Here is an 18,177-nt window from a genome sequence, read left to right as displayed (position 1 = left end):
TCTTCCATTGCCCACTAGTAGGGAGCTACCAACTTGATTTCCAAAAACCAATGCTAATTATTGGGAGTTTGTGACATTTTGTAGCAGACAATTTGGAACAGCAATCATGGGAAAGAAATTTGCTCTATGGACTGGCCTAGACCAATCTGGTAAGATATTGGAGGTAACAGAGGAAACCCCAAGGGTGAAGCTGGGGTGAATTATTTCTATTCTAATCATTTGTATAACATCCATACTTCCTCTCTGGCACAGATAGACTTTATGTATATTAAAATAAAAAACACTTTTATAAATGCCATATTTTGGGGGTCCACAAAATACTCAAGACCTCACTGTGTGTTCCACATTCCCTATGGAACAGATGTATGAATATCAGGAAGAAAAAAGGTGGAAATAAATGGTAGACATAAGTCTCATATGAACCTGAAATTTAGATACATGGGAGAGCACAATGAAGGGAGAGACCAGTGTGTAGAGGATGAAGGAGAAATTCACACTGGAGCTTTTTTGGGAATGTGTTCTGAGCCTTTGTGCTGGGAGGTCACCACATAGAACTGGGTTCCCACGTAATGAAGGACAAAATGGGCTCAAAGGGAGCTTAGAGACCACCTAGTCCAAACGCCCCTTGTTGCAAAGAAGAAATGGAATCTCAGAGACTGGCAAGAACTTGCCCCAGTCACATAGCTGATTAACAACAGCTCGAACTTCCAGGTCTGTGCTCTGTCCATAGCCCTTGCAAGGTGGGAGTGAGGATGAAAATGGAGGTAAAAGTGAATTGGAGGTAAAGTGAAAATGTGAAAAAGTGAAAATAGAGGTAAAAGTCACTCAGAGACTCAGAAAATCCCTCAGAAGATGTATCTGAAGCTTATAAAGCCTCGACTTTCTCTCCATGTTCAGTCTCTCTCAATTCTTAACTCCGGGTCACTTGGCCTCAGACCATATAAAGGAGTAAGTAACTTGCTGTCTAGCCTGATGCATAACTGTGTGTAAAACACTGTGAGGCAAGATGTTGTTAATGAATGTTCTGTAAGACTGTGGTCTCAAGGCTGTAACATCTAACAGACCTCCTGTCTTTCCTTAAAGGTAGGGAAGTGTCCAGGAACAACACCAAGGAGCTTCCTGTAGGGACTTTTCCTGGCCTATGGTTGCAGGAAAAATCTCTTCTCCACTCATCAGGCTTCTTTACACAAAGCCAAGTACCAAGGCTGTTCCCTGAGAATCTGGTCATTTCCTGTCTCTCTGAAATGATTTTTTAAAAAGGGACAGTGTTAAGGAGGTTCATATCAGTGTTGGGACTCAGGGTGGGCTGCCCCTAAATATGCCACAATGACATATCGATTATTTTGAATTAAAGTTACTTAAGAATCAGGGATGGATGGATTGGGAGTTTGGGATTAGCAGATGCAAACTATTATATATAGAATGGATAAACAACAAGGTCCTACTGTATAGCACAGGGAACTATATTCGATATCCTGTGATAAAACATAATGGAAAAGAATATGAAAAAGGATATATCCTCCTATTTTTTCATTTTCCATATATATTTCTGTCTTCCTGAAAGTAGGAAATAAATCTCGCACATGAGAGGTATACTCCTTGCATCTGGAGGTAGAAGGACACCCTTATTGCCAGAGAGAGGGAATTCAGGGCTTAGAAGCCTATATAAACAAACCTTGTTACTTATTTTATTTACCACCTCAAGCCCAAACTCTGTATAGATTCTTCACGAATTGAGCACCCCAAACCTAAGCTTCTTTGTCCTGTCAATTCCTCTCAAATGTATCATTTCTTTGTCTAAAAAGTATAAAAGCTGCCTGCTTTGACCCCTTTTTAGGTCCCATTTCTATGAGACCTCTGTGCACATGAATTAAAAAGTATTACTTTTTCTCTTGCTAATTTGTCTTGTGTAGATTTTATTATTAGTTCAGCCACAAAAACTCAAGAGAGGTCAAGGGGAAAATTTACCCCACCTCAACACCAAATACCTATATATATATTTTAAAAGCTTTAATAATTATTCTCTGCTTTATGGCCCCAAACATCCTTCAGAGAAAATGGGCCTTGTCAGTCTCATGGATATTTACAAATTTCCCCCCTAGTTCACTTCTTCCTTATGTTACGTTATCAATTGTTCGAAAACACAGGTAAACTAAAGGTGCTCTGATCGTCCGTTGCCTGTTGTGAACTCTTGGTCAGCACTGATAGTATGTTGCCTCTCCTCCCTGATGCTTTCCCCAGGCCCCCACTATAACTGTCTCCATAAGCAGAGGTGGGGTATGGGTGGGAGATCAAAGATTGTGTCTTTGTCTGAGATCTTATTCAGTCCTGGACTGTTTTCAGAGTGAGAGTTATGATTATTATTTGCTAGAATTTCGCTAAGATGCTTAATTCAGGTGTTGCAAGAGGGTATACAAGATTTAAATTGGGGAGATATTAGAGGAGTGAAACAATCACAGGGAAATCTTAGACTGAGCCTCATCCCCAGAGACCTACGGCTCAAGCCTGCCCCAGGTTCTGCCAAGAACTAGAAGTTCATATGATACTAAGTTGAAGAGAGAGCATAAAAATGATCAACTTCATCAGCATCCTACCATGTCTTCTCATTCCTAGCTCAGACTTACAATGGAGAGAACATTAGAAGAGAGAACATTTCTAATCTAGAACTTCATGGTTCTTGCCTCTAGAAGCAGAAAAGAAATTAGCAAGCCTCAAATACTTAGGAACGTCATGTTACGTGGTTTCATACTTCTTTTATTCAAGTTGTATGTCTCTTTTAATACTAATAAATGAATCTATTCATTCTTTTACTTATTTAATTGATGTTTATTGAGCACTTACTATTACATGTCACTTGACCAGTTTTGATTGGTTTAATGAAGCAGTTCTGTAAAGCCTTGAGCACTTGGTACCTTGTGAGCTGTGTTTAACCATTAAGAAGCAATTGCTAATGCCAGAAAGAAATTGCTATTGCAGATATTTCTTGAGCAGTAACATCAGTTCTTTGGGGGTTCTGGTCTGGGCTGTGGGTCCATAAGTCTGTTGCCTTTCCTGGTTCTCTTAATCTTCAAGAGAAATGTGAACTGCTGCTGGGTCGAGATAAACAAACATGTGTCCACAACAAACAGAATCTTCACCAACAATGGGATAAGAAATTGTAGCCAGAAATATTTGCTTTGGGGAGCTGGAGTGGAATCTAGATGCAACAAGAAACATAACTCATATTAGAAAGTGAAAAATGAGTTTAAGGGTGTCATCCTCCCTAAGAGAAGGACCCAACATGGTCTTTCATTTTCTAGCATGATATGGCATCCAGGAGGAGAGAGAAAACACTCATGAGTTTGGGTTCCTCAGTCTGTGCTCCCTGGAGCCCTAGGGAGTCCTGAGTATTTCCCCCACAGCCCCTGTCTAATGGTTTGTCTAGCCAGTATGCCCAAGGGGAAGGGTCATAGGAAAGATGGCCACTTCCTTGGAGCTGACAAGACCAACATCCACATATGATTCAGAGGTGGAAAGGAGACAGAATGAGGGCAGGGGGTCACCAGTGCCTTATTTCTCAATCAATCAATCAATCAGTCATCATTTATTGCATGTCTGTTGGGTGAAATGAAGATATTGGACTAGATCATATTTAAGTTGCCTTCCAATTCCACTGTTTTGTGATTCCGTTACCCTATTTGCAAAGTATTGATTTTTTGTGATTGCTCTAGAATTATAGAACCCTAGAATATTACAGCCAGAAATTACTTACAGATCACTTAGACTGATGGCTCTCAGCACTGGCTGCATATTACCATTACCTGAAAGAGATTTTAAATACTGATGCCTAGGCCTCATTCCAAACCAATTAAATCAGAATCTCAAGGGATGATATGCAGACACCAATTTTTTTTTTTTTTTTAGTTCCCCAAGTGATTCTAGTGGAGTCTAGTCCAAATCCTTTAGTTTACAAATAAGGGTACTAGAAGCCCAGCAACAATAAAATAACAGGTCTCAAATTAGTTAACAGAGAGCAACCATTAGAGCTTAATTCTGGCTTCTGGTCTCATGCTTTTTAAGATATTAACATGGGCAAAGTCCACCAAGCAAACGTCTGATTTCTTCATTGCAAGACAAATATTTCAAAGGCTCACTTTTTTATATGAAGTTTGGAAAGAGCAGCCTTTTTCACTGGCTAGAGAGGCAGCCTACCTGCCTATTCTTTCCTCATCAAGCCCTCTCTCTCATCTCCTAATTCACAGGCACACAACCTATTGACTTGTTGGTTTCCTTTCCCATCCCACCTAGGCTAGAATAGACTCTTCAAGCTCTTTATAGCCTTTGTTCCTTCAACTTTGAAACTCTCTTTCTTTTTTTTTTTTTTAAACATCTTTATTGAAGTATAATTGCCTTACAATGGTGTGTTAGCTTCTGCGTTATAACAAAGTTAATCAGTTATACATATACAATATGTTCCCATATCTCTTCCCTCTTGCATCTCCCTCCCTCCCACCCTCCCCATCCCACCCCTCTAAGTGGTCACAAAGCACCGAGCTGATCTCCCTGTGCTATGCGGCTGCTTCCCACTAGCTATCTATTTTACATTTGGTAGTGTATATATGTCCATGACACTCTCTCACCCTGTCACATCTCACCCCACCCCCTCCCCATATCCTCAAGTCCATTCTCTAGTAGGTCTGTGTCTTTATTCCTGTCTTGCCACTAGGTTCTTCATGGCTATTTTTTTCCTTAGATTCCATATATATGTGTTAGCATACTGTATTTGTTTTTCTCTTTCTGACTTACTTCACTCTGTATGACAGACTCTAACTCCATCCACCTCATTACAAATACCTCCATTTCATTTCTTTTTATGGCTGAGTAATATTCCATTGTATATATGTGCCACATCTTCTTTATCCATTCATCTGTCGATGGACATTTAGGTTGCTTCCATGTCCTGGCTATTGTAAATAGAGCTGCAATGAACATTTTGGTACATGACTCTTTTTGAACTATGGTTTTCTCAGGGTATATGCCCAGTAGTGGGATTGCTGGATCGTATGGTAGTTCTATTTGTAGTTTTTTAAGGAACCTCCATATTGTTCTCCATAGTGGCTGTATCAATTTACATTCCCACCAACAGTGCAAGAGAGTTCCCTTTCCTCCACACCCTCTCCAGCATTTATTGTTTCTAGATTTTTTGATGATGGCCATTCTGACCGGTGTGAGATGATATCTCATTGTAGTTTTGATTTGCATTTCTCTAATGATTAATGATGTTGAGCATTCTTTCATGTGTCTGTAGGCCATCTGTATATCTTCTTTGGAGAAATGTCTATTTAGGTCTTCTGCCCATTTTTGGATTGGGTTGTTCGTTTTTTTGTTATTGAGCTGCATGAGCTGCTTGTAAATCTTGGAGATTAATCCTTTGTCAGTTGCTTCATTTGCAAATATTTTCTCCCATTCTGATGGTTGTCTTTTGGTCTTGTTTATGGTTTCCTTTGCTGTGCAAAAGCTTTTAAGTTTCATTAGGTCCCATTTGTTTATTTGTGTTCTTATTTCCATTTCTCTGGGAGCTGGGTCAAAAAGAATCTTGCTGTGATGTATGTCATAGAGTGTTCTGCCTATGTTTTCCTCTAAGAGTTTGATAGTGTCTGGTCTTACACTTAGGTCTTTAATCCATTTTGAGTTTATTTTTGTGCATGGTGTCAGGGAGTGTTCTAATTTCATACTTTTACATGTACCTGTCCAATTTTCCCAGCACCACTTATTGAAGAGGCTGTCTTTTCTCCACTGTATATGCTTGCCTCCTTTATCAAAGATAAGGTGACCATATGTGTGTGGTTTTATCTCTGGGCTTTCTATCCTGATCCATTGATATATATTTCTGTTTTTGTGCCAGTACCAAACTGTCTTGATTACTGTAGCTTTGTAATATAGTCTGAAGTCAGGGAGCCTGATTCCCCCAGCTCCATTTTTCGTTCTCAAGATTGCTTTGGCTATTCGGGGTCTTTTGTGTTTCCATACAAATTGTGAAATTTTTTGTTCTAGTTCTGTGAAAAATGCCAGTGGTAGTTTGATAGGGATTGCATTGAATCTGTAGATTGCTTTGGGTAGTAGAGTCATTTTCACAATGTTGATTCTTCCAATCCAGGAACATGGTATATCTTTCCATCTATTTGTATCATCTTTAATTTCTTTCATCAGTGTCTTATAATTTTCTGCATACAGGTCTTTTGTTTCCTTAGGTAGGTTTATTCCTAGATATTTTATTCTTTTTGTTGCAATGGTAAACGGGAGTGTTTTCTTAATTTCACTTTCAGATTTTTCGTCATTAGTGTATAGAAATGCAAGAGATTTCTGTGCATTAATTTTGTATCCTGCTACTTTACCAAATTCATTGATTAGCTCTAGGAGTTTTCTGGTAGCATCTTTAGGATTCTCTATGTATAGTATCATGTCATCTGCAAATAGTGACAGCTTTACTTCTTCTTTTCCGATTTGGATTCCTTTTATTTCTTTTTCTTCTCTGATTGCTGTGGCTAACACTTCCAAAACTATGTTGAATAATAGTGGTGAGAGTGGGCCACCTTGTCTTGTTCCTGATCTTAGTGGAAATGGTTTCAGTTTTTCACCATTGAGGACAATGTTGGCTGTGGGTTTGTCATATATGGCCTTTATTATGTTGAGGAAAGTTCCCTCTATGCCTACTTTCTGCAGGGCTTTTATCATAAATGGGTGTTGAATTTTGTCGAAAGCTTTCTCTGCATCTATTGAGATGATCATATGGTTTTTCTCCTTCAATTTGTTAATATGGTGTATCACATTGATTGATTTGCGTATATTGAAGAATCCTTGCATTCCTGGGATAAACCCCACTTGATCATGGTGTATGATCCTTTTAATGTGCTGTTGGATTCTGTTTGCGAGTATTTTGTTGAGGATTTTTGCATCTATGTTCATCAGTGATATTGGCCTGTAGTTTTCTTTCTTTGTGACATCTTTGTCTGGTTTTGGTATCAGGGTGATGGTGGCCTCGTAGAATGAGTTTGGGAGTGTTCCTCCCTCTGCAATATTTTGGAAGAGTTTGAGAAGGATAGGTGTTAGCTCTTCTCTAAATGTTTGATAGAATTCACCTGTGAAGCCATCTGGTCCTGGGCTTTTGTTTGTTGGAAGGTTTTTAATCACAGTTTCAATTTCAGTGCTTGGGATTGGTCTGTTCATATTTTCTATTTCTTCCTGCTTCAGTCTCGGCAGTTTGTGCATTTCTAAGAATCTGTCCATTTCTTCCAGGTTGTCCATTTTATTGGCGTAGAGTTGCTTGTAGTAATCTCTCATGATCTTTTGTATTTCTGCAGTGTCAGTGGTTACTTCTCCTTTTTCATTTCTAATTCTATTGATTTGAGTCTTCTCCCTTTTTCTCTTGATGAGTCTGGCTAATGGTTTATCAATTTTGTTTATCTTCTCAAAGAACCAGCTTTTAGTTTTATTGATTTTTGCTATTGTTTCCTTCATTTCTTTTTCATTTATTTCTGACCTGATCTTTATGATTTCTTTCCTTCTGCTAGCTTTGGGGTTTTTTTGTTCTTCTTTCTCTAATTGCTTTATGTGCAAGGTTAGGTTGTTTATTCGAGATGTTTCCTGTTTCTTGAGGTAGGCTTGTATTGCTATAAACTTCCCTCTTAGCACTGCTTTTGCTGCGTCCCATAGGTTTTGGGTCGTCGTATCTCCATTGTCATTTGTTTCTAGGTATTTTTTGATTTCCCCTTTGATTTCTGAAACTCTCTTTCAATTTGATAAATATAAGTTTCTCCCCAGGAGCAACAGATGACTTTGCTTGGCTAGTATTTAACAATCCATTTCACAAATATTACATTTAATGTTTATAAAAATTCAATGTGAGCAGGTATCACTGTTGCCATTGAACAAGTAAGGAATCTAAGACAGACTGAGGGATACACTCTACCCCTGGTGCCCTCATTGCAAGTCTAATAGACTTTCCAAGGAATCACAGTGGCCCCCATTCTACAGCTGCTATCACTTTAGGCTCAAATATTCTTTCTCCTTTCCCCTTCTATGGACTCCTTCCTTTTCCTTCACCAACTTACCTTTTTTAATTTTAATGATGAGGTGATTAGAAGTATAGCGTATCCGCTGAATTGTGCCCATGCAGTAATAGGTGCCACTGTCCCCTGTTGTGGCGTTGGTAATGGAGATGTTGTGGTTCTCATACCAGTACTTAAGGGCTTTGTCATTCTTGAAGTAAGTCACCTTGTAGACATTCAGATTCCTCCAGCCGTGGCACCTGAGGAAGAGGTGCTCACCCTCCAACACCATCTCAGCAGAGGCCTGAAGGAGCAGCCAGTCTGAAGAGCATTTGTTATGTCATTTATTCAACAATGATAGATAAAATTAATAATAAATAAAAATAAAATTAAAAAAATAGATAAAAGTGGTCATGCAGAGAGTGTGTGTCAGAAACTTTTATCATTAACCCATTTCTTGGCTCATAAGGTCAATAAAAAGGAAACACAAAATAATGCTTACAGCCTGTCTCCTCTATTGATAAATCCTCTCTCCTCCTGAAAAGTAATTCTGGGACCACAACATCGCTGACCTTTCTAATGAGCCCACCCGTAGAAGGTCTGAAACCCATTATCCCACTCAGCTCCATTGTTGCATTTAGTCACTAAGGGGGAAATAAACCTACTCTGCCTGGGGAGTCTTAGCCTAGGAGAGTGTCTGTTTTGTCCTCTCTAACCTTATAGGTGCTTCCCAGTTCTATTAGTCACAGTTAGCCTCTGACTTCTTCAGAACATGTATCACACTTTTAATTAGTTATTTGTGTAATTACTGATTGGATGTCCTTTTCCTCATTGGGCTCTATACTTCAGAGGTCTGAGGCATGTCTGTTCCTTACATCGTATTTCCAGTGCCTAACACAATACTTAGGAGTTGGTAGTTTCTCAACCAACATTTGTCAATGAGTCAGTAAAATATGAGTCAGGTTGCATGGCTAATGTCATTTTAAGATCTGAAAAGTATTCACCAAAGGAGACTCTTCAGTGGAAATGTGGCTAGGTTGCACAAGCATATTTTATTTAGGAGCAATCCTTGAGGACTTTTCTAGAATCTACTCCAAAGAAATAAAGAAGATATTTTACACTGCTTTAGTTTCTATTTGGAATTTGTATACAGCTGTTGAAACATCTCTTTTTACTAGAGAAAAATACAAAGTATGTTTATGCTTTAAAATATTTTTTTATTTAAAAATATAAAGCAAAATATAACAATGAGCTAGCCATGCAAATAAAATCATTGCTTTGTTCATTCAACATTTACGAACTAACCCACATGTGCCTGAACATGCTGCACTAATTGTTGACAGTAGAAGAGTGATAAAGATGAAGCAAACATAACATTTGTTCTGAAGTAAAAGCAGAGGACATGAGGAATGTACAGAGAGATCTTTCAAAATGAAGATTGCAACTTAATATTCAGGTTGTGATACATAGAAATTGCAGAGCAAATCTTTAAATCAATCTTTTGATCCTATTTAACATATACAGCTCTTTGCAATGTTCACATATCCAACATGCCATTTGACCATAAAACATGCATCTGCACCTATGTAGAAAAGATAGTCAGAAGTGAAATAGAGTAGAGGAGTAACACTGGGAGATTGCCAGAATCTTGAAAGAAGGCAGAATGGCAGACAGAAGGAGTAGAGGTAGAAGAAGAGAGATGGACAGGTCTGGTGAGAGACCCTGAGTCCCACCTTGGTGCCCTAAGCCTTGGAATAACTTGCTTTCTCCCCATCTTCAGGTGGGCCATTCCTCACATGAGAGAACTGATATTTCCATAACCCTGGAACTTACCACTGATGACATCTAGGTACACAGGTTCACTCATGATAACTCCTTTGTTTTGGCATCTATATTCCCCATTGTCCTGGATGCTTGCATTCACGATGTCCCAACGTGAAGTTTTTACTTCCAAAGGATTTTTGTTGTGGGTCCACAAAGTGGAGTCATCTTCAAGGGAATTGTTCCCTCTACATGTAAGAGTCACATTCTCTCCCCTAAATACTCTGTTCCATGGGGGATTCAAGGATACCTTAGATTTCCAGATGGCTTTGAGAAGAGCAGATTGTGGAAAGAGATATAGAAGGGGGAAAATATCATTGAAAACTGTACAGCCTCCAAAGTACAGACATACCAATAGTCAGACAATCAATGACCAGTCTACCCTTACTTATACCATTGGTAATAAGAAACTGCCCTGATTCCTAGGATTAAAGGAAGGAGAAAAGGGTGTTGTGACCCCACAAAGCTCCCAACCTAAAGAGAAACATAAGACACAAATGCAGGATATTCAAAAACAAACAAGCAAATATACTATGTGATGTAGGATAGCTCCCTCTAATTCTCTAGATTTCAGTTCCAATATCTGTAAATGAAGGCTGCAGTCTCTTCAGGCAGAGATTATGTCTGTGATGTTCAACCATAACTCAGCACAGTGACTATTACATAGTAAGTGTTCATTACATATTTATTGAGTTGATGAATGAGTGAATAATGGATGAATTAAGGTATTGGACTAGATGAAATACATGATCTCTCCCAGCTTTAAAGTTTTATGACTATTTAATTGTGAGTGAATATGGAATTAAAAATATATGTCAATTCTGGATGGTAGTGAGAAGCACCAAGAGGATCAGTCTTAAAAGGCTTTCAGGGACAAAGAGATGTGGTACAAATTTGAACAGAAACTTCGGAAGCAGCCAGGTGGTGATGAGGAAGAGATGCTGCTGCTGAAAGACTTGGATTCAAGGGACTTATGTTACAATCCAGTCCTTTGTTAGCTGTGTAACCTCCAGCAAATCACTTAATCTGAGTTTCAGCATCCTCAATTATAAAATGGCAATAATAATAATAGCGATGATGGTGTAAGAAATGAACGAGGACTACATGTTCTTTGGTGGGGTTAATGGTGGATGCTGGGAGGGCTCATGCCAAGGAGTGCATCCCAGAACTTCTGCTGCCAGTGTCCTTGTCCCTGTGGTGAGACACAGCCACCATCCACCCCCCCCCTCCCCAGCCCCCTGCAGGAGACCCTCCAACACAAGCAGAGCAGAAGCAAGAGGAACTACAATCCTGCAGCCTGTGGAACAAAAACCACATTCACAGAAAGATAGACAAAATGAAAAGGCAGAGGACTATTTACCAGATGAAGGAACAAGATTAAACCCCAGAAAAACAAGTAAATGAAGTGGAGATAGGCAACCTTCCAGAAAAAGAATTCAGAGTAATGATAGTGAAAATGATCCAGGACCTCAGAAAAAGAATGGAGGCAAAGATCAAGAAGATACAGGAAATGTTTAACAAAGACCTAGAAGAATTAAAGAAAAAACACCTAGAAGAATTAAAGAACAACCAAACAGAGATCAACAATATAATAACTGAAATGAAAAATACACCAGAATGAATCAATAGCAGAATAACTGAAGCAGAAAAACGGATAAGTGACCTGAAGACAGGATGGTGGAATTCACTGCTGTGGAATAGAATAAAGAAAAAAGAATGAAAAGAAGTGAAGACAGCCTAAGAGACTTCTGGGACAACATTAAATGCACCAACACCCTCATTATAAGGGTCTCAGAAGGAGAAAAGAGAGAAAAAGGAACCGAGAAAATACTTGAAGAGATTATAGTTGAAAACTTCCTTAACATGGGAAAGGAAATAGCCACCCAAGTCCAGGAAGCACAGAGAGTCCCAGACAGGATAAACCCAAGGAGAAACGCACAGAGACACATAGTAATCAAATTGACAAAAATTAAAGAAAAAGTAAAATTATTAAAAGCAACAAGGGAAAAACGGCAAATAACATACAAGGGAACTCCCATAAGGTTAACAGCTGATTTCTCAGCAGAAACTCTACAAGCCAGAAGCGAGTGGCATGATATATTTAAAGTGTTGAAAAGGAAGAATCTATAACCAAGATTACTCTACCCAGCAAGGATCTCATTCAGATTCGATGGAGAAATCAAAAGCTTTTCAGACAAGCAAAAGCTAAGAGAATTCAGCACCACAAAACCAGCTTTACAAAAAATGCTAAGGGAACTTCTCTAAGTGGGAAACACAAGAAAAGAAAAGGACCTACAAAATCAAACCCAAAACAATTAAGAAAATGGTAATAGGAACATACATATCAATAATTACCTTAAATGTGAATGGATTAAATGCTCCAACCAAAAGACACAGGCTTGCTGAATGGATACAAAAACAAGACCCATATATATGCTGTCTACAAGAGACCCACTTCAGACCTAGGGACACATACAGACTGCAAGTGAGGAGATGGAAAAAGATACTCCAAGCAAATGGAAGTCATAAGAAAGCTGGAGTAGCAATACTCATATCAGATAAAATAGACTTTAAAATAAAGAATATTACAAGAGACAAGGAAGGACACTACATAATGATCAAGGGATCAATCCAAGAAGAAGATATAACAATTATATATTCAAACAAACAACATAGGAGCACCTCAATAAATAAGGCAGATGCTAACAGCTATAAAAGAGGAAATCAACAGTAACACAAAAATAGTGGAGAACTTTAACACCTCACACCAATGAACAGATTATCCGAACAGAAAATTAATAAGGAAAGACAAGCTTAAAATGACACAATAGGCCAGATAGATTTAATTGACATTTATAGGACACTCCATCCTAAAAGAGCAGATTACACTTTCTTCTCAAGTGCGCACGGCACATTCTCCAGGATAGATCACCTCTTGGGTCACAAATCAAACCTTGGTAAACTAAAGAAAATGGAAATCATATCAAGCATCTTTTCCAACCACAGTGCTATGATATTAGAAATGAATTACAGGGGAAAAAACGTAAAAGACACAAACACATGGAGGCTAAACACTACGTTACTAAATAACCAAGAGATCACTGAAGAAATCAAAGAGGAAATCAAAAAATACCTAGAGAGATATGACAATGAAAACATGACGATCCAAAACCTATGGGATGCAGCAAAAGCAGTCCTAAGAGGGAAGTTTATAGCAATACAATCCTACCTCAAGAAACAAGAAAAATCTCAAGTAAACAATTTAACCTTACACTTAAAGAATCTAAGGAAAGAAAAAACAAAACCCCCAAGTTAGCAGAAGGAAAGAAATTATAAAGATCAGAGCAGAAATAAATGGATTGGAAAGAAAACAATAGCAAAGATCAGTAAAACTAAAAGCTGGTTCTTTGAGAAGACAAACAAAATTGATAAACCTTTAGCCAGACTCATCAAGTAAAAGAGGGAGAGGACTCAAGTCAATAAAATTAGAAATGAAAAGGAGAAGTTACAACGGACACTGCAGAAATACAAAGCATCATAAGATACTACTACAAGCAACTCTATGCCAAAAAAATGGACAACCTAGAAGAAATGGACAAATTCTTAGAAAGGTTTAACCTTCCAAGATTGAACCAGGAAGAAATAGAAAATATGAACAGGCCAATCACAAGTAATGAAATTGAAACTGATTTAAAATCTTCCAACAAACAAAAGTCCAGGACCAGATGGCTTCACAGCGGAATTCTATCAAACATTTAGAGAAGAGCTAACACCCATCCTCCTCAAACTCTTCCAAAAAATTGCAGAGGAAGGAACACTCCCAAACTCATTTTACAAGGCCACCATCACCCTGATACCAAAACCAGACAAAGATACTACAAAAAAAGAAAATTACAGACCAATATCACTGATGAATATAGATGCAAAAATCCTCAACAAAATACTAGCAAACAGAATCCAACAACACTTTAAAAAGATCATACACCATGATCAAGTGGGACTTATCCCAGGGATGCAAGGGTTTTCAATATATGCAAATCAATCAGTGTGATACACCATATTAACAAATTGAAGAATGAAAAACATACGATCATCTCAATAGATGCAGAAAAGGCTTTTGACATAATTCAACACCGATTTATGATACAAACTCTCCAGAAAGTGGGCACGGGGTAACCAACCTCAACATAATAAAGGCCATATACAACAAACCCACAGCAAACATCATTCTCAATGGTGAAAAAAGTGACAGCATTTCCTCTAAGATCAGGAACGAGACAAGGATATCCACTCTCGCCACTCTTATTCAACATAGTTTTGGAAGTCCTAGTCATGGCAATCAGAGAAGAAAAAGAAGTAAAAGGAATACAAATTGGAAAAGAAGTAAAACTGTCATTGTTTGCAGATAACATGATACTATACATAGAGAACCCTAAAGATGCCACCAGAAAACTACTAGAGCTAAACAATGAATTTGGTAAAGTTGCAGGATACAAAATTAATGAGCAGAAATCTCTTGCAGTCCTATACACTAAAAATGAAAGATCAGAAACAGAAATTAAGGAAACAATCCCATTCACCATTGCAACAAAAAGAATAAAATACCTAGGAATAAACCTTCCTAAGGAGACAAAAGACCTGTATGCAGAAAACTATAAAACACTGATGAAAGAAATCATAGATGATACAAACAGATGGAGAGATATGCTATGTTCTTGGATTGGAAGAATCAATATTGTGAAAATGACTATACTACCCAAAGCAATCTACAGATCCACTGCAATCCCTATCAAATTACCAAAGGCATTTTTTATGGAACTAAAACAAAAAAATCTTAAAATTTGTATGGAGACACAAAAGACCCTCAATAGCCAAAGCAATCTTGAGAAATAAAAACGGAGCTGGAGGAATCATGCTCCCTGACTTCAGACTATACTACAAAGCTACAGTAATTGAGACAATATGGTACTGGCACAAAACAGAAATATAGATCAATGGAACAGGATAGAAAGCCCAGAGATAAACCCACACACCTATGGTTAACTAATCTATGACAAAGGAGGCAAGGATATACAATGGCGAAAAGACAGTCTCTTCAATAAGTGTTGCTGGGAGAACTGGACAGCTACATGTAAAAGAATGAAATTAGAACACTCCCTAACACCATACACAAAAATAAATTCAAAATGGATTAAAGACCTACATGTAAGACTGGACACTATAAAACTCTTAGAGGAAGACATAGGAAGGACACTCTTTGATATAAATCATAGCAAGATCTTTTTTGATCCACATCCTAGAGTAATGGAAATAAAAACAAAAATGAATAAATGGGACCTAATGAAACTTAAAAGCTTTTGCACAGCAAAGGAAACTATAAACAAGACAAAAAGACAACCCTCAGAATGGGAGAAAATATTTGCAAACGAATCAACGGACAAAGGATTAATCTCCAAAATATATAAACAGCTCATGCAACTCAATATTAAAAAAACAAAAACAAAAACAAAACAAACAACCCAATCAAAAAATGGGCAGAAGACCTAAATAGACATTTCTCCAAAGAAGACATACAGATGGCCAAGAAGCACATGAAAAGATGCTCAATATCACTAATTATTAGAGAAATGCAAATCAAAACTACAATGAGGTATCAACTCACACCAGTTAGAATGAGCATCATCAGAAAATCTACAAACAACAAATGCTGGAGAGGGTGTGGAGAAAAGGGAAACCTCTTGCACTGTCAGTGGGAATGTAGGTTGATACAGCCACTATGGGGAACAGTATGGAGGTTCCCTAATAAACTAAAAATAGAATTACCATATGACCCAGCAATCCCACTACTGGGCATATACCCAGAGAAAACCGTAATTCAAAAAGACACATGCACCCCCAATGTTCATTGCAGCACTATTTACAATAGCCAGGTCATGGAAGCAACCTAAATGCCCACTGACAGACGAATGGATAATGAAGATGTGGTACATATACACATTGGAATATTACTCAGTCATAAAAAGGAGCGAAGTTGGGCCATTTGTAGAGATGTGGATGGACCTAGAGACTGTCATACAGAGTGAGTAAGTCAGAAAGAGAAAAACAAATATCGTATATGAACGCATATATGTGGAATCTAGAAAAATGGTACAGCTGAACTGGTTTGCAAGGCAGAAATAGAGACACAGATGTAGAGAACAAACATATGGACACAAAGGGGGGAAAGCGGGGGGGGTTGTAGGATGAATTGAGAGATTGGGGTTGACATATATACACTAATATGTATAAAATAGATAACTAATAAGAAACTGCTGTATTAAAAAATAAATTAAAAAAAGGATTGAACGAGTTTACATGATAGTGGCTGGAGGAGTGGCTGAGACACTTAGATGCTCAACAGACATGATTGTTGGCATTAAAGAGGAAAGGGTGACTTGAGAGAATGAAGTGGCATGTGGGAAACTTTTGAATGGGGGAAAAAAGGAAGATTATGCAAGGTGGAAGTGGGTTGGACAGGGAAGAGCAGATTAATAATCATTAGAAAATAGATGATGGGATGAAGGGAAAGAATGAAGGGAGGGCAAGTCCCAGACACATTGAAATGCTGAGGGAACAAGGACAGAGGACTCACCTGCTGATATGCCATCTGGAGCTGCAAAAAGTCCAGAGAGGATACGTTAGTGTCTATCCCCAGCCTTCTGGACACCTAAAGACTGGGATCTGGAAATGGTGATGAGGTCTACATCCACGAAGTTTTAAGGGCCAACCATCTTTCCAGGAATCTGACTCAGGGAAAGAAGGAGCTTCTGTCTTTCCTCCCTTGCCCTCTGGAAGATGCCAGCATGATAGTAAGGACCAGACTTTCAGTCCAGCTTCCCCCTTAGATGGTGTTCAGCCCCACTTCCTCTGCTATCCAGCTTGCCTTCCTTACAGAATCCCTGGGAAATTCCCCACGGTTTGCACATAGCCTAGAAAAAGTCACAGTAAAATGATCAACTTTCCCACTCCAGCTGCTCCCTCAATCCATTTTGGCCCCTTCAGGGGCAGGTAACTGATCTCTACTTACAGAAGAGCAACAGAGCTATCCACAGCAGGGCAGGGGTTCCCATGGCAGTAGGCATTTCCTCTGTGGCTGCCAGCTGCCAACTGGCCTGGAGAGACCTAGAGCCTTAGAGTAAGCTTGAAACTAAAAAGGAGAAGGAAATGTTCTCTGTTTCATATCTCATTAACTCATCAGCTGCACCTAGGTTTGCTTCCTTCTCTGGAGATAATATTCAGGGTGGTGCCTAATAGGGCAATTTTGTATTTACCCGCATACTGCACTCTCCATCCCACCTCTGTGTACACATCTGGAATCTAGTGGTAAAGAGGCATAGAGCTAGGCACACAGGCACAGAGCTTTCTTAAACTGTCTGTCAATGTACAGCTATGTCATTTCAAACTTAGAAAAGGGTGCCAGGGAGAGCAGAATAAAACAACAACAGTTAATTATTCAGCGCCTAATATATGCCAGGCACTACGATAAATACATCTGGTATTTCATTCATTTCTCACAATAACCCTATGAAGGAGGTACCATTGTTATCGACATTTTTTTTTTCTTTACAATAATGCAGTTGACAAGAAAATTAGTTATTTCCGAGATATACATTTTAAAGTAATAACTAGGATTATTACTTGTAACATTATACCAGAACATATAAGATTTTTAGAAATTTCATGTAATGTCTGAAACATTTATATTAACATATTTCCATACAAATACAAATATAAGATTTTTAGAAATTTCATGTAATGTCTGAAACATTTATATTAACATATTTCCATACATATTTCCATACAAATACAAATATAAGATTTTTAGAAATTTCATGTAATGTCTGAAACATTTTTATTAACATATTTCCATACAAATAACCCAATGAAAGTTTAGTATTAGTTGTTTTGTTTGTTTTTTTATACTGCAAGTTCTTATTAGGCATCAATTTTATACACATCAGTGTATACATGTCAATTCCAATCACCCAATTCAGCACACCACCATCCCCACCCCACCGCAGTTTTCCCCCCTTGGTGTCCATATGTCCATTCTCTACATCTGTGTCTCAATTTCTGCCCTGCAAACTGGCTCATCTGTACCATTTTTCTAGGTTCCACATACATGCATTAATATACGATATTTGTTTTTCTCTTTCTGACTTACTTCACTCTGTATGACAGTCTCTAGATCCATCCACGTCTCAACAAATGACTCAATTTCATTCCTTTTTATGGCTGAGTAATATTCCATTGTATATATGTACCACACCTTCTTTATCCATTCGTCTGT

General features: G+C 38.2%; 1 protein-coding gene across 2 annotated transcripts; it reads right to left on the bottom strand.

The window, feature by feature from the left end:
- Window positions 1–2,846: 2,846 nt before the first annotated feature.
- On the bottom strand, window positions 2,847–16,994 carry FCER1A (Fc fragment of IgE receptor Ia). Of its 2 annotated transcripts, XM_036869375.1 has the most exons (5): window positions 16,915–16,994; window positions 16,480–16,500; window positions 9,861–10,115; window positions 8,091–8,348; window positions 2,847–3,196 (listed from the first exon to the last, which is right to left on the bottom strand). In XM_036869375.1, the coding sequence occupies exons 1-5, from the start codon at window positions 16,967–16,969 to the stop codon at window positions 2,997–2,999; spliced, it is 789 nt and encodes a 262-aa protein (XP_036725270.1). In that variant the 5' UTR covers window positions 16,970–16,994; the 3' UTR covers window positions 2,847–2,996. The 2 variants fall into 2 exon arrangements, with proteins under 2 accessions (XP_036725270.1, XP_036725277.1); XM_036869382.1 differs by lacking the exon at window positions 9,861–10,115.
- Between the last annotated feature and the right edge of the window lie 1,183 nt (window positions 16,995–18,177).

The sequence above is a fragment of the Balaenoptera musculus genome, chromosome 1, assembly GCF_009873245.2.
Source record: "Balaenoptera musculus isolate JJ_BM4_2016_0621 chromosome 1, mBalMus1.pri.v3, whole genome shotgun sequence".
Lineage (NCBI taxonomy): Eukaryota > Metazoa > Chordata > Mammalia > Artiodactyla > Balaenopteridae > Balaenoptera > Balaenoptera musculus.
Note: the sequence above shows the minus strand (reverse complement) of the source record. Positions and strands in the feature narration are given on the sequence as shown.